The 22,510-nt window shown below is 44.2% G+C and overlaps 1 protein-coding gene across 2 annotated transcripts; it reads right to left on the bottom strand.

The window, feature by feature from the left end:
• Nucleotides 1-723: 723 nt before the first annotated feature.
• LOC116461006 (1,25-dihydroxyvitamin D(3) 24-hydroxylase, mitochondrial) lies at nucleotides 724-21,390 on the bottom strand. 2 transcript variants are annotated; one of them, XM_032142378.2, is made up of 12 exons: nucleotides 20,725-21,390; nucleotides 20,309-20,499; nucleotides 18,979-19,072; nucleotides 17,000-17,096; nucleotides 13,236-13,327; nucleotides 11,947-12,058; nucleotides 10,200-10,345; nucleotides 6,524-6,690; nucleotides 5,651-5,729; nucleotides 4,954-5,151; nucleotides 4,735-4,855; nucleotides 724-2,010 (listed from the first exon to the last, which is right to left on the bottom strand). In XM_032142378.2, exons 1-11 carry the CDS (start codon nucleotides 20,980-20,982, stop codon nucleotides 4,745-4,747), a joined length of 1,545 nt encoding a protein of 514 aa, XP_031998269.1. In that variant the 5' UTR covers nucleotides 20,983-21,390; the 3' UTR covers nucleotides 724-2,010; nucleotides 4,735-4,744. The 2 variants fall into 2 exon arrangements, with proteins under 2 accessions (XP_031998269.1, XP_031998270.1); XM_032142379.2 differs by lacking the exon at nucleotides 4,954-5,151.
• Between the last annotated feature and the right edge of the window lie 1,120 nt (nucleotides 21,391-22,510).

The raw sequence follows: 22,510 nt of genomic DNA, 5'->3' as shown, positions 1-22,510 counted from the left end.
GACCTCAGTTGATAGGGCCTGAAAGTGCAGATTGCAGAATCGGATCTTTACGTAAGAGCAACGGGAAGCCCCAGAGGCAGGATGAGGCATGATCAGGTTTGGGTTTTGAAAAGACCAATAAGACAAGTGTGGAAAGAACAGAGGGGAAGGAAGCAAGAGAGGATTGAGATCAGCTGGGAGTTCCTGCAGAGGCTAGAGATATTAGTGGTCCAGGCAAGCGATTGTCAGTATTACTCCCAGCCACGGAAAATCTGGCTGTTGTAGGTCTTTCACTGTGAAATGTAAACTTATTCTTGGGAATTAAAGATTCAAACAGTGAATGTGGTAGGCAGGGGCTGACACGGTTCGTAACCTCTACCTGACTGCCAAGTGCCAGCCTCCCTTTCATGTCATGAAAGATGCGAGAGAGAACAGGCTGCCAGGCCGTTCTACCCCCCACTTCCAATCACACAACCAGTGTGTGATTGATTGTGTGATTGGAAAGGGGGTAGAGATAGAAGTAACTGGATTTGAGAAATATTTAAGCAGCAAAAAAATGGAAAGTTATTTTGCAATTGCAAGAATAAACTTTCAGTAAAACTGCTATTAAAGTCTAGATTTATCTAAGGGTAAATTTTGTGATATAGGGCTTGTAGGCCATATGAGAAAACTTTCTACCAGTAAAATAAAGTTTGAATTTGTTTTTATTGTGTTGTAACAAAGACAATAAAGAGAGGAAGTCTCTCAAATATTTAAAAACTTTTATTTTTACTTTCAGAGAATTTGAAGGTATACAGATGAAATCTGACCAGACATGTGAATTTATAATTCTAAAAATAATTTCACAGCAGAAAGCATATACCTAGATATGTACATATTTATTATAATATAAAGACATAAATGTGTATTTCTGAAATATTCTAAAAATATAATGTAGGAAGAAATATTTATCAAATATACAGAATTATATACAGTATGCATTTAGGAAAAGCAGTAGTAAAAATATGCACAAATAAACCATCTGTAAACACAATTTTTAAGTCTTAATAAGTATTGCATGCATTTCTATGCATTTTACATTTATGAAATCATATTTTTCCTAGGAGTTCAAATCACAAAACAAATGTTATATAACAGATCTCTAACTTTTGCATGCTTTACAACTGTCCCATTTAATAGAAAAATTATGGCATGAGAAATCATTTTATAATATTAAAGTCACACTGAATATTTTTAAGCTGTGACTAAAGTTTGAAACATTGCCCTCCACCGCAGATCCTAAATCAAGTACTGCAAATATTAAAAAAATGACTGAGGCAAATTACCATTAGAATACACACACATACACGGACACACACACACATGCATGTCTGTGCTTCATATGCACATACACAATTTAAAAATTGTTGCTTCATCCTTACCCTAATGTCATAAAGGAATCACATTTAAAAAGTAAAGAATTTTAAGGTCCTCTAACAAAATAATGCCCCAGTGAATCACTAGTCCTGTAAGATGTTTGACTTCATTAAAGTCCTTTCAAAAATAGAGCTGTTCTCTAGTTTCCCAATAATGTTTTTATTTCAATGCAGGAAGAAGGCAATTTCATGGGAGGCCTGATAACTTTAACCATCATTTAGCTTGCCTTACATTATTAAGCAGGGGCATTTTCCCAAGTAGTACATTAAGCAGAGCTACAGTAAACGGATTGTCAGTATTACTCCCAGCCCCAGAAAATTTAGCTGTTGGAGGTCTTTCATTGTGAAATGTAAACTTATTCTTGGGAATTAAAGATTCAAACAGTGAATGTGGTAGGCGGGGGCTGAAACGGTTCGTAACCTCTACCTGACTGACAAGTGCAAGCCTCCCTTTCATGTTATGGAAAATGCGAGAGAGAACAGCCTCCCAGGCCATTCTAAGCACCTGAAGATGGTGCTGACACAGGTGAAGTGTAAACCAGCAGTGAACCCTGTAGAATGCCTTGGATCCCAGCACTCAGTCCGAGTTGGATATGATGTTAACAAATACCACCGTCTAGAAACACAGTACAGCTTCTGGAACAATTTTGCAGAAGAAAAAGTATCAACACCTGGGCCTAAATATTCTTTATAAGCTGTTGTATGGTGTGGTGTTTGAAGTTTGCTTTCCGAGAATGTAGAGGCCGTAAGCACCATTCTTGCAGAAAAGTTGAAATGGCTGTTTTGGTCTTGGTAAAAAAAAAAAAAAAAAAAAAATCTGAAAAAAAAGGTATACCCTAATTGTATATCGAAGAAGTATACTTAAACAAGACAAATTATTAGCCAAAAAAAAAAAAAATGCTAAAACTTAAATTGCCATGGGCTCATGCCAAAGGTGTGGTTTACCGTGATAAACATGCATGCTGTCTTTGCTGAAGACTGGGGTCTCACAATTAAGCTAGAATACTTTCCTTACCCTACTTGATTCAATTCTGTTGGTTGGGGATGCTCAGAATTTGACAAATTTCATAATAGCATCAGACACTTGGTGGAGGAATAATAATGTATTCATTTGGGCCTTGTTCAGAAATTTCATCTGTAATTGCATGTTTCTCTAAATAAGCTGCCAATAAGCAAATGCTCCTTAACTTGCCATTGGCAAACAGCATTTTTTTCTAGGAAAATCCTAGGAGGTGCTGCTAAAAGAACACAATGATAGAATCTGGGTTTAAACACTGACATGTCAGTCTATAAAGCCATATGTTACAAATGTCTTATTTCCTCCACTGGGGGCAGTGGCTCACGCTTGTAATCCCAGAACTTTGGGAGGCCGAGGTGGGTGGATCATGAGATCAGGAGTTCGAGACCAGTCTGGCCAACAAAAGGAAACCCCACCTCTACTAAAAATGCAAAAAAATTAGCCGAGTGTGGTGGTGTGCACCTGTAATCCCAGCTACTCGGGAGGCTGAGGCAGAAGAATCGCATGAACCCGGGAGGCGGAGGTTGCAGTGAGCCGAGATTGCACCATTGCACTCCAGCCCAGGTGACAGTGTGAGAGTCCGTCTCAAAAAAAAAAAATTAGAGCTTTCTTAGGCTTTTTGATCACTTCAATAGTTTTGAATTCATTTTAATGCCTATTAGGAGAACATAACTAGACTTACTAACTCTTAATTTCATTAAAGAAATTATTACTCAGGAAAAGGCCCATGTATACTATTAGGCTTATGTTAATTTAAAGGAAATAACTCAGTAGTATTGAAATAAATAGCAGCTGGTTGGTATATGGATATGGCAAAAGTTGTGGAGGGAACACGAGAACTCCTCTATTGTCAGAAAAAGTATTGAATGGCATACTGCAGAAAAAATATTCTATTGTGTTCAATACAGGTTGATAAATATATACATTTATAGTACATGTGGTTCCATAACACAAACCTAGACCCTAGGGCTAAATACAGTCCACCGCTTGTTTTTTTTTTTTGTTTTGTTTTTTTTTGAGACGGAGTCTTGCTCTGTCGCCCAGGCTGGAGTGCAGTGGCGCGATCTGGGCTCACTGCAAGCTCCACCTCCCGGGTTCCCGCCATTCTCCTGCCTCAGCCTCTCCGAGTAGCTGGGACTACAGGCGCCCGCCACCACGCCCGGCTAATTTTTTTTTGTATTTTTAGTAGAGACAGGGTTTCACCGTGGTCTCGATCTGCTGACCTCGTGATCCGCCTGCCTCGGCCTCCCAAAGTGCTGGGATTACAAGCGTGAGCCACCGCACCTGGCCCACCGCTTGTTTTTTAAAAAATGTATCAGAACACAGCCTTTGTAGGCAGAATAACGGTCCTCCTAAAATGTGAATGCCCTAATCCCTGGAACACGTGAATATACTACCTTATATGAAAAAAAAGGGCTTTCCAGATGCAATTAAATTTATGAACTTTGAGATGGGAGACATGATCCTGGATAATATCTTGTCAGACAGACGCAATGTAAGAAGAAAGAGACATTCAAAGCGTGAGAGGGACTCAACCGACCATTGTTACTGGCTTTCAGATGGGGAAGGTTTCATGAGCCAAGGAATATGGGAAATCTCTCGAAGTTGAGTATAGCCTTCAGCTGACAGCAGCAAAAAAAATGGAAGACTTCAGTCCTGTAACCATGAAGAACTAAATTCTGCCAACAACCCAAACTAGCAAGAGAATAGATCCTCCTCTGGATCCTCCAGAAAGAGCCCTGACAACATGATAATTTTAGCCTGGAAGAGCCTCATCAGACTTCTGATCTATAGGACTGTAAGATAATAGATGTGTGTCGCGTAACTCACTACATTTTAGTAATTTGCGGTGGCAGCAATAGAAAGCTAGGACATCAGCCCACTCATTAGTTTACAAATTGTCTGTGGCTGCTTTCATATTCCAAGGTAGTATTAAGAGGATGTGACAAAGACTGTATGGTCCACAAAACCTAAAACATTTGCCAACTGGCCCTTCACAGAAAAAGTTTGCCAACCCTTACTATTCACATGGAAAAAACCATGAATAGCTGCTAGCATTTACTGAACATTTAATTGATGCCAGGCTCAGGAATAAGTATTCGGTATTCATATTAAACTTTTGTGATACACTCTCTTTGGGTCATCATTTTACAAATGAAAAAAAAAAAAGGAAGTAGAGAGTTTAGGGAACTACTCAAGGTCACCCAGCAAGTTAGAGGTGAGCTGGGATTCAAACCCCCAGTCTGGCTGACTTCCCAGCATAGCTCATCCCTCGTCATTCTCACTACCTTGCAGAGGATAATGAGCCGCCTATATGCTCACCTGAGGCATCTTATCGCTGGCAAAACGCGATGGGGAGCTCCCGGCTGGGCACCAGGGTGCCTGAGTGTAGCATCTCAACAGGCTCATTGTCTGTGGCCTGGATGTCATATTTGCGGACAATCTGTAATGCACATGCACACAAAAACAGAATTACCCCTCTCTTCTTCTGCCTTGTGAAATAGCACAGAACATAATTGCAGAAACCAGTAAAGGTTTTACCCAACAAAGAGCCAAATGCAGTTGAAGCTCTGCTAATCGGCGACCAATGCACATCCTTTTTCCAATGCCAAATGGAAGATGCGCAAAAGGATTAATTTTTTCCTTCTCCTGAAGCCAACGTTCAGGTCTAAACTGACTTGAATCTTCAAAATTGTCTTCACTGGATCCCAACACCTGAGTATTTAGCATCAGCACCGTCTAAAAACATGCAGAAACACATAGTATTTAAAATAACCAGAAGAGACCTTTGATCGGCAAAATTTACAGAAGTTGTCACCTTACAAATCAAAAGCCAAATCCACAAATTTATAATAATGATGATTGCCAACATGCACTGAGTGCTTAAAATGTGCCAGGTAATAAATAGGTAAAGGGCTTTAAAATTGTGCACCACACTCACAACAACCCTGTGAGGCAGATTCTGTTATTAAACCCCTTTTACAGATGAAGTTGAGGCTCACTGAGATTATGTAACTCGCTCAAGACAACACAGATAAAGGTGAAACTGAATCCAGGTCTCTGTCTCCATAGCCACTAATTCTAATTCTATACTATGCAACATGTCAACTATTCACTACTATCTCTGTATTTCCAAAATGAATATCTTCCAGTCCAAAGTCTAGGGAGATCTGATGAATATTTGCAAAGTATATCTTCCAAGGTTTTGTAAGGCGTAGAATATACAAACTCTACTTACTCCTTTGGGTAAAGCATATTCACCCAGAACTGTTGCCTTGTCAAGAGTCCGAGTTGTAAATGGTACACTCGGCGTAAGCCTGAAAAGATAAAATCAAAGATGTAAAGGTGAGCACAGTCTAAGTTGTCTCTGAAGTGTCAATGGGAATGCAGATTGGATTAAATAAATGCTAACCAAGTGCATACTCAAAGAGGCAGCATGATCACAGATCTTCCAAAAGAAGTTGTCTTTTTCTTCTCAGTAATTGCATCTCTTGTTCCTCTCATCTTCTTGAGTTAGTTAAAACCCCAGTGCAAGGCTGTTTAGTAAGCTGTTAACGTTTGTTTTCCCCGTTCACTCCAGACTAAAATGTGTTATGTTTCCGTGCTAGCCCTTGAAGCATGATGTTTGTTCTGTTTCTCCAATCCACTCTTCACAAAGTTGACAGTATCCTTCTAATCCTAAAATGTTGTGAGTTTTGTTTTCCCAAAAGGATGTGAAAAGAATTTCCAAAAATTGTTTTATACCAGAGGCTCAAAAGCAAAGTTTTCTCTATGTCCTATTATATAATAATATAGCTCTTTTGTGCTATATATATATCTCATGGCCTTCAATCATGCCCCTATCTTAATTAGTGCTTACAGCGTTCATTAGAGTAGCAAGATTATGGAATTAAAGGGGAGGGCACTGAATTTCCAAGATTTAATAGAATTTGCCCAAATGATTTAGGAAATGAGTGCCAGAAAAGAAACACGACTCCAAAGATTTTTTTGCAGTGTGATAATGATTTCTAATTAGCTAGGGGAAGCCGCCCATGAGTAGGGGACCCCTTGTTTTGTGTTTACGAGAACAGTGTTCTAACACATTTATATTGGCTCAGAGATATGCTCTTACCTCATAGATTCTTTCAGACAGGCTTTTAAATACGGCATATTCCTCAAATCTTCTGCCCGTGGCACCTGATTCTCAGGTAATACACTTTGAATTTCCTTAAGAAGATTTTGTTGCACTTGGGGATTACGGGATAAATTGTAGAGAATCCACATTAGACTGTTTGCTGTCTGCAAGCCAAATGGACATAAACTTGAGTTTTTGCAAATAACTGCATTAAACCACTATTAGCTGAAAAAAGGATGATGCCCACCACCTTATTCTGCAAATGTATCAGCGAAGCTCTTTCACATGTCCTTATAGCTATGCCTTTAGACAATCCAATATATAAAAAAGCAGATTTATTTCATAAAACATACCAATTAAGGATATATTTTAAATTATTTACTGAGGGAATCAAAGCACAACCCTTTAATCGGCTGCTTTAGAACATTTAAATACAGTTTTGATTTGTTTTTTTTTTGAGATGGAGTCACACTCTGTCGCCCAGGCTGGAGTGCAGTGGCACCATGTTGGCTCACTGCAACCTCCGCCTCCTGGGTTCAAGCGATTCTCCTGCCTCAGCCTCCTGAGTAGCTGGGACTACAGGCATCCACCACCATGCCTGGTTAATTTTTGTATTTTTAGTAGAGACGGGGTTTCACCATGTTGGCTAGGCTAGTCTTGGACTCCTGACCTCAGGTGATCTGCCCGCCTTGGCCTCCCAAAGTGCTGGGATTACAGGCGTGAGCCACTGTGCCTGACCTAAAACACAGTTTGACACAATAATTGTTCGAACACAAATGAGTACATGTAAAATTGGTGTAATGAGAATATTAGTGGGTTAAATCAATGCCAATTTTCAGATTGTGACAACGTTTTCTTCTTAGACAGGACGTTACTATTAGTGGAAAACTGAGTAACGGATGCAAGGGATCCCTCTCTATTTTTTCTTAGAACTGAATGTGAATCTACAATGATCTCAAAAGAAACATTTAATTAAAAGTTGCTTGATATAAAAAACATCGATATAAAAATGGAGTAAACAGAGAGGGATGGTGATCCTCAGGGTGTTGCTAATGAGAGGCTTTAAGAGAATGTTATAGTGGAAATGGACGATAAATGGCATTTCTGAAATTTAAAAGTTCCTTTGGCCACACTCTAAAAAGTTACCACAAAAATAAACAGGCACTACCTACACTCAGGGTTTCAACCACATGTAAACAGCCCTCATACGAGGGCGCCAACACCAAAAATAAGAAATTCAAACATTGAGTTGAGTCCTCCAGCTACAGTTTCTGACAAAGGCCCACACCCTTTTAAGTGGCATCTTTTATTTTCTCTGCACAGGCAATGACTAGACAAAAAATATTGGTGGAAACAGCCAGTGTAGCTTTAAGCTACATAATATTCACCACTAGTAGTCATATGTATTTATTTTTTAGGCCGTACTTCGCTAATTTAAGCCAAATATTCCCTGAAAATGATCATTGTGTCCACCTCCGCAGACATGAAGACGCTGTTGCTCAGTGCCATGTGCCACTCACACAAATGAGCAAAGTGCAAGACCATTCAGAGACGATGGTTATTTATTATTTTTGGAAGAAGATGCGTCCAAGGCAGGCTTCTTCATGTCAGAGGATTGGCAGCCTCAGCTGCAAATAAACTGTAGACGCCATTATTCTAAGAGTCTAATTTACAAAGCAGGAAGAGGGTGTAGCCATCAAATTAGATACACTTTCAAATGGCTCTGATTTTCCAAATGTGACTTTCAGAATAGCCAGGACCAAAAAAGAAACAGATTTAACCATATCAGTGAGTCTCTCACCGCAAGTACCAAATACAGTTTCCAAAAGGCAGATGACTGTAACTTTTGCCAAAGCCACGTAAGACAGTCTGAGCCTGTAGGGAAAACTGCAGGGGCTAAGCTGCAGCAGCGGATTCGAGGGGAAGTGGCCTGGAAATCCTCAGGGGCACAAACTATCCTGGATTGACCTCCGTGGAACAGACCGAGCTCATTGACTGGCCTGCTGCACCCACTCTCTTGGCTAAGTCCATTCTCCATCCACCAGCCAGAGCCCACTTTTAAAAACATAAATGATCAGGTGATTCCCTTGCTTAAAATGCTGCAAGAGCTTCCCATCACAGGTGCAGTCAAATCTAATGCCTTACCCAGGCTGGGCTCACAAGGCTCTGGCTAACATGGCGCACCCAATTCTCCAGTCTCAGCTCTGACCACATTTACTAGTTCTCTAGCTCCATCCCTCTTTCTGCCCCAGGGCCTTTGCATGAGCCGTTTCCTCTAACTGCAGTGCTCTTCCACCAAGTCTTTCCGTGGCTGGCTCTTCTCATTATTCCAGAGTCAGCTCCAGTACTGCTTTCTCAGAGAGGGCTCCCCTTTAGTCATCTCCACCTCTCTGTATTACACCATCCTGACGGCGTCCTGCACAATCCACACCACTATCTAAAGTGACCACATTTGTTTGTTTACATGGCTACTATCTGTCTTCCCCACTTGCATACAAGTTCCATGAGACTGGGAACCCTTGTCTCTGGTTCATGGTGGCCTCTCAAGAACCTGGAACAGTCTCAGGCATATAGTAGGCACTCAGTAGTTCCTGAATTTCTTCATTTATTCAACAAGTATCTATTAGCCACTACTAGATGCCAAGTTCTGTTCTATGTCCTGGAAACACAGCAGTGGACAACCCTAAGCCATTGCCCTCAGAGAGGTCACGTTCCAGTTGAAAAAATAAAAGAATAATGGGTGACACTTTACTCTGATCGCTGGAAGGAGCCTTGCAGGGTAAGTAGTTCAATAGGAAAGTGAGCGCGGATGGATTCCCACTTTCGACAGCCTTGTGGAACATGAGGAGAAATGAGAACCTCACTATCTCCTGATATAGAAAACCCTACCTTTACTTCAGGCGAGAAACAGCACAGAAGGGGAAACACATGGAAAATAAACAACTGCCTTACATTTTGCTTAGAGACTTTAAGGTGCATGAAATGTTGGACTTAGGAGGAGGTTAGTGTGCGTCACTCCCATCACAGCTCGAGCTAGTATCCAAGTCAATTAAACCTACCTGAATGCCTGTGGCAGGATTTGTTTGGGGTTGGTCTCACTTAGTACCTACTATCTCCTAGGGAGTATCGGCCACATCAGAGACAGAATTTTGGTCTTTACAATGAGCTGTTTCGCTTCAGTTAAAATCCACTCATCCCAGACTCTTTGGGACTTTGTTCACAATTCTAAGCAGATAAAAATATTATTGGCTTGAAAGAGAGTATGCCTTTTTTTTTTTTTTTTACAGTAAGTAACAGCCACAGTTAGGCACTTTGGGGTAACACGTGCAACCGAACAAAATACTTCCAATTTTGAAAAATCTGGATTCTGTATCTTGCCAGGGCAGGGAACTTTACTGCTCCTGAACTCCCGTAGCAGTTAGCAGGGACATCACGGCACTCATCACATCCTACTCTGGCTTTTTGTCACTGGGGCACATGAAGTCTCCTCCTACTAGGCACAAAAGGCCGTGCACAGAGGCACCGTGTCATCTAGTATGAGACTTTTCATTTTTGTGGAGTTGGTGCTAGTGAATCCCGGTGAAATGAATGAGATGAATTACTATTTAAAATCTGTCATCTAAGAACTGTACAGATTGTTCATTTAGCAAACTCAAATCCAGCCCACCCTTACCGTTTCCACCGCAGCCAGCTGGAGCTCTGTGACAGCAGCGTACAATTCTTTCTTTGAAAGCCGATTCTGGTGATAAATGTCACAAAGGAAATCTGCACTAGGCCGCTGAGAATACTTCTCTAACCGGTTGTCGATACAAGATTTGACTATTAGAGCAGAGAAGAAAGAGAGAAAGTCAGTTGAAAATTAGGATGAGGAAAATCACAAAAGGAAACCTCAGTCCAAACTCCTTCTTGCAATATCTAAATAGTCTTTTCAGGAACACTGACAATTCGTTACACACACTAATTACATTACTGCCTTCTTGTTAAGTCGGCGAGGATTTTTCAACACCCACACGAGCAAGGCTTCTCAGACTTTAATGTGGATGGGAATCCCCTAGTCATCTTCTCAAAATGCAGAATCTGAATCGGGGCTTGGGTAGGCCTGGCACTCTGCATTTCTAATAAGCTTCTAGGTGATGCTGATGCCACTGGGCTGCAGGTCGTAGTTTTGAGTAGTAAGAGTTTAGATCTTGGGAGAAAAAAGTGCAAAAGAAGGTAGGATTTGGGTTCACTTTCAGAATCCAACTTGGACCCAGATATTACTAAGCACACATACCCCACATACATATGCACAAGTACAGTGCCCATCCATGTTGACAATAATGGTAAAAATTTCTAATATTTATAACATAAAATCTAGGCGTGTACCTCCCTCACTATTAAGCAAATAACCACCAGGCTCATTATAATAATGGAAATGGTAATAATAATGGTGATCGCATATGGCACAGCAGTTAGAGTTCGAGTCCTGGAAGCCCTCTGTCTGGCTTCAAACCTTGCCTTTGCCATCACCTAGCATGCAATCTTGGGAACGTTTGCTAACTTCTATGTGTCTCAGGTACCCCTCTCAGGGCTAATAAAAGGACCTACCTTATAGGTGTGTTGTGAGGATTAAATAAATGTATAAGTGAACAATGAATGCCTAGCATCAAATATTCCCCTTTGTCATGTAGCAGAAACTGCTCTAGGCCACTAAGATACTGTGATATGCCAGGCTTTTATGTTAACTATAATCTGTAGTAGACCCAGAAACAGTTACATTGAGGTAGGTTCTCATTATAATTATTAATTATTAGTTCATTTTAGAGGCAAGGCAACTGAGGATGAAAAGGTGATTGCACATTTGGCCAAGCCAACACAACCAGTGACAGAGCTGAACTTGAACTCAGGGGTCCCTGACTCTATAAATTTTACTTTTTTATTTTGAGATGGAGTCTCACTCTGCTTCCCAAGCTGGAGTGCAGTGGCTCAGTCTTGGCTCACTACAACCTCCGCCTCCCAGGTTCAAGCAATTCTCCTGCCTCAGCCTCCTGAGTAGCTGGGATTACAGGTGCCCACCACCACGCCCAGCTAATTTTTGTATTTGTAGTAGAGACTGGGTTTCACCATATTGGCTGGGCTGATCTCGAACTCCTGGCCTCAAGTGATCCGCTCGCCTGGGCCACCCAAAGTGCTGGGATTACAGGGGTGAGCCACTGTGCCTGGCTAGATTTTACTTTTAACCCCTCTTAATTCCTAAAGAAGACTACAGAAAGCTTGTTACTTAGAATTTGTGTATGCCGGGGCAATCCCCAAAACACCTGTGTTTGCAAAACCTAAACGTGGTGATGAGGCTCAGGAGATCACTCCAGATCTTCTCTCTGAAGCTCCAGACACAGGGGTGCTGGGCTGGTTCTGGCTGGATGTGAAGGGCGGCCCTTTACCTGATTTGAAAATGGTGTCCCAGGCCAGAGTGTGGTCCTGCCAGACCTTGGTGTTGAGGCTCTTGTGCAGCTCGACTGGAGTGACCATCATTCTGCCAAACGTGCTCAGCATCTGAGAGAAATGCAAACGCCATTTTAGTCTGAATTCTACTTCTCTCAAAGACAACGTTCGTTCTGGAAGTGGAACATTCTAAACTGCAGCACCCTGCACTTTTTAAAAGGCTGGAATTACAAGGACGCCCCCCGGCTGTCTCTGCACTGGTCCTGGGAGCAATGCCCGTACCCCACCTCCACCTCCTTTCAATATTGAAGGTAATGTGGGGGATGATTTTCCACTGGATGTGTTTGATAAAAATTGTAATCTTATGACCTAATTGTAAAAAAAAAAAAAAACCAGGAGAAACTATAACTTCCATATTCACTTCAATTTCTAATAATTTCCAAACTTCAGTAATTTCCAAACCAATTTCACAGCATTTATCCTATCTACACACCACCCAAACTATTCAAAAAGGTAAAATCTGAAAAATGTTGGGTTCTTTTTAAAAAGTATTTTAATCGACTGATCTTTAATTAAAATAGCTATTTTAACCTTGCCTAAACAAAGAAATAATGGCTTTAATGTGCTTCTTTATGTTACGTACATATATGCAGGGGTCCCCAACCCCCAGGCCATGAACCAGTACTGGTGAGTGGCCTGTTAGGAACTGGGCCGCGCAGCAGGAGGTGATCAGCGGATTAGCAGGCGTTACCACCTGAGCTCTGCCTCCTGTCAGATCAATGGCTGCGTTAGATTCTTACAGGAGTGCGAACCCTATTATGAATTGCCTATGTGAGTAATCTAGGTTCCACACTCCTTATGAGAATCTAATGCCTGATGATCTGTCACTGTCTCCCATCACCCCCAGATGGGACCTTCTTGTTGCACAAAAACCAGCTCAGGGCTCCCACTGATTCTACATTATGGTGAGTCTGTAATAATAACAGAAATAAAGTGCACAGTAAATGTAACACACTTAAATTATCCTCCCTCCCCTGCCCCACCATCCTGCCCTGTCCATGGAAAAATTGTCTTCCACGAAACTGGTCCCTGCTGCCAAAAAGGTTGGAGACAGCTGCATATATGCACATAAATATACTAAAATATATAATGCACACTAAAATGAACACTTAACTATTGAAATAAAATATGTGTGTGTGCCATTTTTTGGGAATCACTGTGAAGTTCTGTAAAAATCGATCTGTAAAACATCAATCAAGACAACTGTTCTCTTAAAGAGGCTGCTTACTGTTTTGATGGCCATGATGAAGTTCACAGCTTCATCCCCTGCATTCTTCTGGAGAAGCCCAAATCTCTTCTCATACAACACGAGGCAGATACCTGTCATTTAAAATAATCATCACTTTACACAAACACAGCAATGCTGGAGTCTATGTTTAGTTGGCTGTTAAAGACTCAATTCTATGCCTCTTAAAAGTGTGGGATTTTCTGAGAAAAGGCAACAGTCCAAGAATATTGAGGAAAAGCAGAGTCTGAGAGAAAGGGGACACGATCACTTTCTTTTTCTAGAAATTATCTCCAGGTCCAATGACTCATCACCTTAGAATGTCATGATCAGAGATCCACTGTCCTCAGTCATTTAAGTCACACAGGAGATCCAGGGGCCCCAGCAAAGGTGCTGCAGGGTCAGGTCTGTGCTATGCCTCTAACCCAGCTGTGTTTTTAGAGTCACTTACTGGATTCTATCACCTGACATAATGAATTGGAAGCCAATCACCAGAGGAAGAGAAGGGAAAGGAATAATTATAATAAACACCCATTTACATGCCAGGTACTGGGCTAGCACTTCATATAGGGTTTTTTTCTTCCATTTCATCATTTTATTTAGAAGGAATCTTTTTAAAAATAAAATTCTCAACTCTTCATTTCAAAACTTTTTACCTACAGAAAAGTTGAAGCAATGGTAAAATGAATACCTGTATTCCCTGAACTCATCAACATCTTGCTGCCATTTCTTTCTCTTTGTGTATATGTATGCATACAAGTGTATATGTGGCTGTGTGTGCTGAACCATCTGAAAATAATTTTGACCTCTCAGGACACTTCACCATTAAATGCTTTAGCAGTAATATCCTAAGAATAAAGCATTCTCCTACATAACCACAATGTCATTAACATCCCTAAGAACCTTAGCGACCATTCCATAAAAAATCTACTGTGTCCCATTTTAAAATGTTCCCCATTGTCCTAAAAATTATCTCTTGTAACCCTTTTTTTTAAAAAAAAATGACACAGGGCCGAGCATGGTGGTTCACACCTGTAATCCCAACACTTTAGGAGGCTCGGGCAGGCAGACTGCTTGAGCCCAGGAGTTCGAGAACAGCCTGGGCAAGATGGCAAAACCCTGTCTCTACAAAAAAATAGAAATAAGAAAATTAGCCAGGCATGGCTACATGTGCCTGTAGTTCCAGCTACTCTGGAGGCTGAGGTGGGAGGATCACTTGGGCCCGGGAGGCCGAGGTTGCAGTGAGCTGGCCACTGCACCCTAGCCTGGTGACACAGTCTGGAAAAGAAAAATTATACAGGATTACTGCAACCAACTTTTTAGTGGTGGATAATTGGCTCTTGACTTATAAAGTAGGAAACTAGGATTAAAAAGATAAACAAATGGCCTAAAATCCTAAACCTGAGGAGTGAGAGTCAATTAGCTTAGTCAGCACCCACTCACAGCTTTTCCAACTACCTCCATGTTTTCCAAACTCTACTCATTTCTTCCCAACCTTTCAAGGTTTCCCTGTATTTGTGTTCCACAGTGGTTGGCAGGTATACCACTGGGAATATGTGAGATAGCTCTGGGTGATACATGAACTTTAAAAATAATTAGTTACTCTGCTGGGCACAATGGCTCATGCCTGTAATCCCAGCACTCTCAGAGGTCGAGGCGGGAGCATCATCTGAGGTCAGGAGTTTGAGACCAACCGGTGGCAAAACCCCATCTCTACTAAAAAACACAAAAGTTAGCCAGGCGTGGTATCTCATGCCTGTAATCCCAGCACTTTGGAAGGCCGAGGTAAGTGGATACCTGAGGTTAGCAGTTCAAGACCAGCCTGGGCAACATGGTGAAATCCCATCTGTACTAAAAAATACAAAAATCAGCCAGGCATGGTGGTATGCACCTGTAGTCCCAGCTGCTCAGGAGGCTGAGGCAGGAGAATTGCTTGAACCCAGGAGGCGGAGGTTGCAATGAGCCGAGATCACGCCACTGCACTCCAGCCTGGGGACAGAGTGAGTCTGTCTCAAATAAGTAGTAAAAAAAAGTTAATTATTTTTATATTTACCTATTTATGGCAATATTTCTGACCTTGAATTTATGGACGTGTTATAGGTTTTCCTTCTATCCCTCCCATCAGCAGCTACAGTGATCCTCCCAGCGAATCTGCCCATATCACACTGCTGCTGAATACACTCCCACACTCCCGGTTACTTACAGGCTCAAATTCAAACTCCCGCCCATACAGCCCTCCATGAGCTGGCTGCCGGCCCTCTCCCAGCCTCGGTTACAGGATATGCTTGTCATTCTGCACTTCTTCTGCAAGGACACTCTCCTTCCTCCCTTTTCACCTGGTGAACTCCTACTCAACCATCAGGCCTTAGCTGAGGGGCACCATCTCTGTGAAGCGACCCCTGGCCATGTCGGGCTTAGGTGGCCCTCTCAGATTCTCCCACAGCCCTAAATGTCCTCAGCCAGGCCCTGTCCCACCTGATCACAGCTGCCTGCTCTCCTCCCGAACCTGCATGGGCAGTGAGCTCTGCCCTTTATTTCCAGAGTAATCTTTGAAGAAAGCGGTCATGTCCTCCCTCCCTTACTTGCCCCATCTGAGTCAGACGAGAGGTAAAGTCTTGCCAGGACTTATGAGCTGTGCCCTATTGGACACCTGCCTTCTTTTTGACCGCATCTCCTTTCACAGGCTCCCCTTCCTCCCGGCTTGTTCATCGTGATCCACTCACAGCAGCACCTTGAAGTTCCTCAAACACGGCGCTCGTGCTTCCACCTCCCGGCATTTGCACTTCCTGTCTCTGCTGCCTGGAACAATCCTCCACAGGTACCCTCATGATTTGCTCCTTCCCTTCCTTTAGGACTTGCCTCAAATGTCTCCTTACTATAAAGGACTTGCCCCTCTTTCATTCTTTCATGTTATTTCTTTCTGTCTTTCTTTTCTTCTTTCTTTCTTTTTTCTTTCCTTTCTCTTTTCCTCCCTCCCTTCCCTCCCTCCTTCCCTCCCTCCTTCCCTCCCTCCCTTCCTTCCTTCCTCCCTCCCTCCCTCCCTCCCTCCCTCCCTTCCTTCTTCCTTTCTCTCTCTCTCTCTCTCTTTCTTGAGATGGGGTCTCACACCATCACCCAGACTGTAGTGCAGTGGTGCAATCACAGCTCACTTCAGCTTCAACCTCTCAGGGTCAAGCAATCCTCCCGCCTCAGCCTCCCGAGTAGCTGGGACTACAGGCATGTACCACCAACCCTGACTAATTTTTGTATTTTTTGTAGAGACAAGGTTTTGCTGTGTTGCCCAAGCTGGTCTCAGATTCCTGGGCTGGCCTCAAGCGATCTGCCCACCTCAGCCTCCCAAAGTCCTGGGATTACAGGCATGAGCCACTGTGCCTGCCTTTCATGTTCTTTCTTAACTCCCTTTCTCTTTTCCTTTACTCCTTGGAAGAGCATATTTTAAAATGTGTTTACTTGTTGACTATCACCTTGTCTGGCATATAAGCTCCCCAAGGGCAGAGAGGTTATGTGTTTTGTTCAGTGTCGTATCCCTAGTACCTAGCACAGTGCCAGACACACAGCAAGTGTTCAACAAATGTTTGTTGTATGACTCATTAACAATCCATAGTTCAAGGCATAACTTAAGCACCTAAAAGAAGCATTAAAAGGGCTGCTCTGGCCTTTCCCCAGGCAGCAATAATGCCTGTTTACAAAAGAGTTGTCCAAAGAGCCATGTTTTATCCGCAAAATCACCTGCAAAATCAACGAGCAAGACTGTGACGACAACTTACTTTCAAATGACCATTTGTTCAGTTCGCTGTACAAGTCTTCAATGTGGCCTCTTTCATCACAGAGCTCATCTATTCTGCCCATGAAATCAGCCAACACCTTCAAAGAAAACAACCGCAAAAGACACATTTTAAAGCCGTTGAAGGAAAACAAAACTTTAAAGCTCACTGAGCTAACTTCAGGTCTTGCTACGTCGTATATTCACTGGCCATAATGTTATTCATCCTGAAGTTACACTAATTATATATTCTCCCTGGGAACCCACCTTATCCCCTAATGACCCCATCCTGGGTTATTTCCTGAGCTTTTCCTGAAGCCATCCTGAAGCTTAAGTTTCAGCTTTTGATCTAAAAATAATTCTGGCAATTTAAGAAAAGGAAAATATATTTTTTTTCTAATCAGAATGCGGGAATAAACCACAAAGGAATCAGCTAACTGTCCCTGTTGGCCCAGCATCTCGACTGTGATGCAGTAGCTATCCTGGGGTGCGCCCTTCCACATCCGGGCAAGCAAACATCTCTTTATTGGTTGGTGGTTATGTTAAGCATGTTGAACTTGGAACCAGAAGATCTCCCAATTCTGGACACAGCTCCTTCCCTAAGTAGGCTATGACCTTGGGACAATCACCTAAGACCTTTGGATGCCAGTTTCATAAACCAGAGTTTTCAATAACTAATGCCTCACATTTAATGAGGTCCATATGGTACCAAACACTATACGAAGTGTATTGGTTGATCCTCTGACAACCAAGTAGTAATAGGTACTGTCATTACTCATTTCCCATGTAATAGATGAGAAAGCTGAAGCTTAAAGAGGCCAAGTCACTTACTCATGCACACAGAGCTGATAAGTTGCCATCCTGGACTCTGCCATGAGCTGGTGTGACCGTAAAGTCCACATGTGTGGATTTAGTTTGCATGTTTAATTTGCCCACGTTGTGCATTTAAAAGTTCTTTGAATTTGTTACCATGAAAAAAATCAAGAGGTTTCATATGAACATATGGATTTACCACTACTAGTTTAAAAATGTAAATAATAATTACGAGACTTGGTGACACGAGGTCTGCATTCCGACATGGCATTCATTTGCTGGAACTGGGGCTGCTGTCTCTCCTAGGAGGGGCATGCACGATCATGTTTCCTGAAATTTTTACTGGGTCTGCGTTATTATTTTATATTAGTCATGTGGCCCCTGGAAGCTTCTGAGTTTGCAATCCTTCACCTATATGATCCCGTCTGGGGACTCATCCAGTTCAAAATAAACATCCAAAGTGAACAGAAGTAAAAAGAGATTACTTTATGCTTAAAACTCCCTTTGACTCCATGCTGGCTAAGGGATAATGTCCAAATACCTTAGTATAATACAAAAATATTGTTAAGACCTATCCAGTATCATTTCAGAGAACGCCTCACATCGGCTACACTAAATGACTGATTCTCTGAACACACCATGTCATTTCATGCCTTCCTGTTTTCAGAAGGCTATTCTCTCTGCCTTAATGCCTTCCCCCGCCTTCCCTGCTTTCAGACTCCTCCTGCAAAACCCAGCTCAAATATCACTACTTAAGAACTTTACAAGGTTATCTCATTTAATTCTCACAGCAAACCCATGGGGCAGGAACTGTTACTCCCATTTTGTAGATGGGGAAACTGAGGCTTAGGGAAGGTAAGTGGTGTAGCCAGGTCTCATAGCCAGGGAGTGGAAGGCTGGGACTCAAATCCAAGGCTGTAGAATACCAAAGTCCACGCTCCCCATTGCTCCCTCATTGTGATATGACTTTAAAAGAGGGTGGAGGAGGGAGAAATAAGGGTTTGGTGGGGAGGAGGTTGTAGGAAGGAATGGAGAGAAAGAGAAGACCCCCCCTTTGAATCACCCGAATTGCATTCTTTTTTCCTTTGTACTTTGTAGCTGTGACTTGAAGCTCCACCAATATCCCTATGTCCCCACGAGCCCCAGGAAAGCTGGCCCCAGCCTACAAACCTCATTGATTTTGTTGTCCAGCTTCATCACTTCCACTGGTTTCATTAGTTTCTTTTGAAAGGCACTCCGGACCCGCTGCCAGTCTTCCCCTTCCCTGTGAGAGAAGCAGGAATACATTTAGAGCACATTGAAAAGAAAAGAAGGGAGATGCAGAAATACCTTCAGCTGCAACTTCAGGAACCATAAAATCAAACACTGAGAATCATGCCAAGAAATAGCCAGAGAATATTAGCATCAGAGTATTTGGGATAAAATAGTGATCATATTTTGACAATAGTTTGACAATAGGATGAAAAAGCACCTTTCCTCCTAGTTAAAGATTGCACCAGAAAGTTGAAGTCCAGATAATTTGGGTTCAGGGATTTTGAGGTGTCCTTGCAGGGAGTGGGGCTGGGAGGCCTGGGGCCAATTCCTAGCGGTAAAAGGGGGCATGTGAACATCCCATCACCAGCAACTCAGATCTGTTTGAGGGAAGAATCTTGTCTTCTTTCAACTCATTGATGTGGGCTTCATATTTACAAAATATCTCAGATTTAGAATTTTACCATCGCCTCCAAATAATAACATACAGTCAGAGAGTCACTGGAGTAATAAAAGGCCTTTTGCGATCGTGCACTTGTATGCACCTGCCCCATAGCAGACCACACAGCCTGTGATGCACCGTGCATTAATAGGGTTTTTAATTCCAGTCATTATATCCTGGAAAATATAACTATTAGGCATTACAGTTTGGGGATAAATAAAGGTGCTAACTTGTTAAATGCTAACAACTAAAAAGCAGAAGAATCACATCCCATCGTAGCATTTATCGACCTAAAACACAACGTTGATATCCCTCCTTACTCCACATTTACAAGTAGAAATAAGGCATGTCCCCCAATCCTCTGCAGAAAATGTCACTGTAAAAAGCAAAAGAGGCTAACTCCTGGCTTTTGAGCTTACAAGGTGTTTCAGGGAGTTTTAAGGGGTAATTTTGTTTGTATAAGATGTTTGCCTGGTACGCTGACTTCAGAACCTCATCCTGCCCAAGAGTCTGAACACCACAGTTTGTACAACCCTGTTTTGGCGTTTCTTTGATGGGAGGGTGTGGCCCTGCCCTGTTGCCTGAGAGAATGCAGGTGCCCTGTGCACAGCACAGCTTTTCCGTGGACCGACTCTAATCTATACAAGAGCTCAGGGTTGCAATGGCACGGGAGAGGGGCTTTGGTATCCGCCCTACATAAGAAGCTTCCAACCCCAGGGAACTCTAACTCCGCCTCTTCACAATTTCCAGGCGCCGTCAGGCTCATCAGGTCTGGCCGCATGCCCAGGTCCCTCCGATTGGACTCACAGGATCAGCAGCCCGTAGCCTTCTTTGCGGTAGTCGCGATAGGCCTTCCACGGTTTGATCTCCAGCCGCTGCGGGTACGCACTCTCGGTGCGGTACAGCGCTTCCAGCAGGCATGGCGAGCCCAGGTGCACCGACTCAAAGGAACCCAACTTCATGCGGAAAATCTTGCCGTACTTCTTGTGGTACTCCACCTGCAGCGGGCCGGGCACAGCGCGGTGTCAGCGCGCATCCTCCGCTGTGCCCTAAGCGCTTTCCCTCCTCCCGCCTCCTTCCTCCTCGGGGCTGGGGACCCTCGTTGCCCAGACGCCGAAGCGCACCGTGCGCCCGAGGCGCGCACGTCGGGGAGGGTTTGGAGCGCCACTGGGAGGGCAGAAGAGGGAGGAGAAAGAGAGTCACGGGCGCTAAAAGGTGTTTACCAGGGTGTCGTGCTGTTTCTTTAGCCCCCCTTTCCAGAGAATCTGCAGCAGGCTGCCCAGCAGTGGCCAGCTGGTGGGGCCCGGCAGGGCGGCCACGTTCTGAGTCTCGCCACCAGCTGTCAGCGGGCAGACTGGCACCTCTCGCGGCTGAGGGGACGTGTACGCCGTAGATGTCACCGGTCTCGGGGGCTGCCTCGGACTGCGCAGCTGCTGCAGGAAGGCGGCAAGCGAGCGGCTCTTGCTGATGGGGGAGCTCATGGCAGAGTGGGACACCGGTGCGCGGGAAGGCAGGGGGACGGGGTGGGGCGAGGTTGGTACGAGGCGCTGGTGGGAGTCGGGGCTTAACGATTCTGGGAAAGGGAAGCAAAGAGGGCCAGCTGGTGTGATGGAGCGGGGTGAGGCGGGACAGGGAGCAGAAAAGACCTCGGCGAGGATGCTCGACGCTGCACCACGCGACAGCCTCAGAGCATTGGTGCCTCCTTGGCGCTGGCCGCAGGGGCTGGAAGAGGGCGGCCGGTGTCTGGGGACCTCTTGAAAAGGGAAAGCTGGGAGTCCTGTTGGTCTGCAAGGCTGACCTCTAGGGTCTGGCTAGAGCCACGGGGAGGAGGTGTCAAGGAGGGTGGACGAGATGCTGCTGGCGCTGCGTTTCCTCCTGTCCCTCTCCATGTTCCCATGCCCAGGGACCATGCATTTATGGAGACAGAGCATGCCCTGGGTGGCCAATGAGCACGCAGAGGAGGGCGGAGTGGCCCCCAGCTGGCCAGGCTCCGAGGGACGCGGGACCCAGGGGAGGGGGGCGGGGTGGAAGGAGGATGGAGTCAGCGAGGTGAGCGAGGGCGTCCGGGCCTCAGGTGACCGGGTCTCTGTTCTCTGGGCGTGGGAGGTGGGGTGGGGGCGGCAGACTCCACCCCGGAGATAACCCCCAGGAAGGCATGCGAAGCCCGGAGTTCACCGGGTGTGCGCCGAACGCGCCTCCCCGCCCTCCCCCGGCGGGCAGGAGCCGGCAGCGGCGGCCGTGGTTGCCGCCCGGCGCTTGCACAATTGCGATGCCGGGCGGGCGAGGTCCCCGAGTGTGGGCCCAGAAAAACTGCCGGCGTCTGCCAGGGGCCCGGGGAGCCCGCGCGCCTCGCGGGGAGCCAGATCCCCCCAGCCTGGACTGAAGTGTGTTTTTGTTTTCCTTTTTTTTTGGAGGAAGTTTGGCTTTCTGCGCCTCCCAGGGTGGGGAGGATTTGAGTCTTACTGAAATGCACCAAAAGAGGAGACTTTCTTAACTTGAGCAAGAAGGGGAGTTTGTAGAATTTCCTTCCTGCTGTTTCATGTTTGGTTGTTTTGCAGATTAAATGAATTAATGCACGTAAAGCGGCAACAACGAAGCCTTGTCCGTAGTCAACAGTCAATAAAAATTAGTTGCTGTTGTTACTTCTTTAGGAAGTTAGGAAATGCGCCTTGAGAGCGTGGCTTGCACCGACGATGTTTGAATTCAGGCTGGGCCACCTCCCCTATGTCCACCGCCCACCTCTGTTCTTGTACACCCACTACTTTGTGCAAAGGAGGGGCACACAGAACTTGAAACCACCGCCCCCAATACTCCTCCCCTCCCCCAAGGTGCGTCCTAGGCAGGTCCAGTGACAAACATACACAATTTCTAGAGTTATTGCGGCCGGCAAGAGTAGAACTCGCTTTGCTAATTCAGGAAGGGAAGTTGGAGATTTTTGTTGATTATTTTAAAGTGGCTCGAATCCTTTCAACCTGATCCAATACAAAACTACCACCAGCCAGGGAGGAG

The sequence above is a fragment of the Hylobates moloch genome, unplaced genomic scaffold (assembly GCF_009828535.3).
Source record: "Hylobates moloch isolate HMO894 unplaced genomic scaffold, HMol_V3 SCAFFOLD_21, whole genome shotgun sequence".
Lineage (NCBI taxonomy): Eukaryota > Metazoa > Chordata > Mammalia > Primates > Hylobatidae > Hylobates > Hylobates moloch.
Note: the sequence above shows the minus strand (reverse complement) of the source record. Positions and strands in the feature narration are given on the sequence as shown.

Bases quoted from the DNA above. Each gene is read 5' to 3' on its own strand.
- LOC116461006 (XM_032142378.2), bottom strand. From the start codon at position 20,982: ATGAGCTCCCCCATCAGCAAGAGCCGCTCGCTTGCCGCCTTCCTGCAG. The intron at 20,500-20,724 runs GTAAACACCTTT...GGCCCGCTGCAG, and splicing joins AGAAACAGCACGACACCCTG to GTGGAGTACCACAAGAAGTA. The intron at 17,097-18,978 runs GTTTGTAGGCTG...TTTTCTTTGAAG, and splicing joins TGGACAACAAAATCAATGAG to GTGTTGGCTGATTTCATGGG.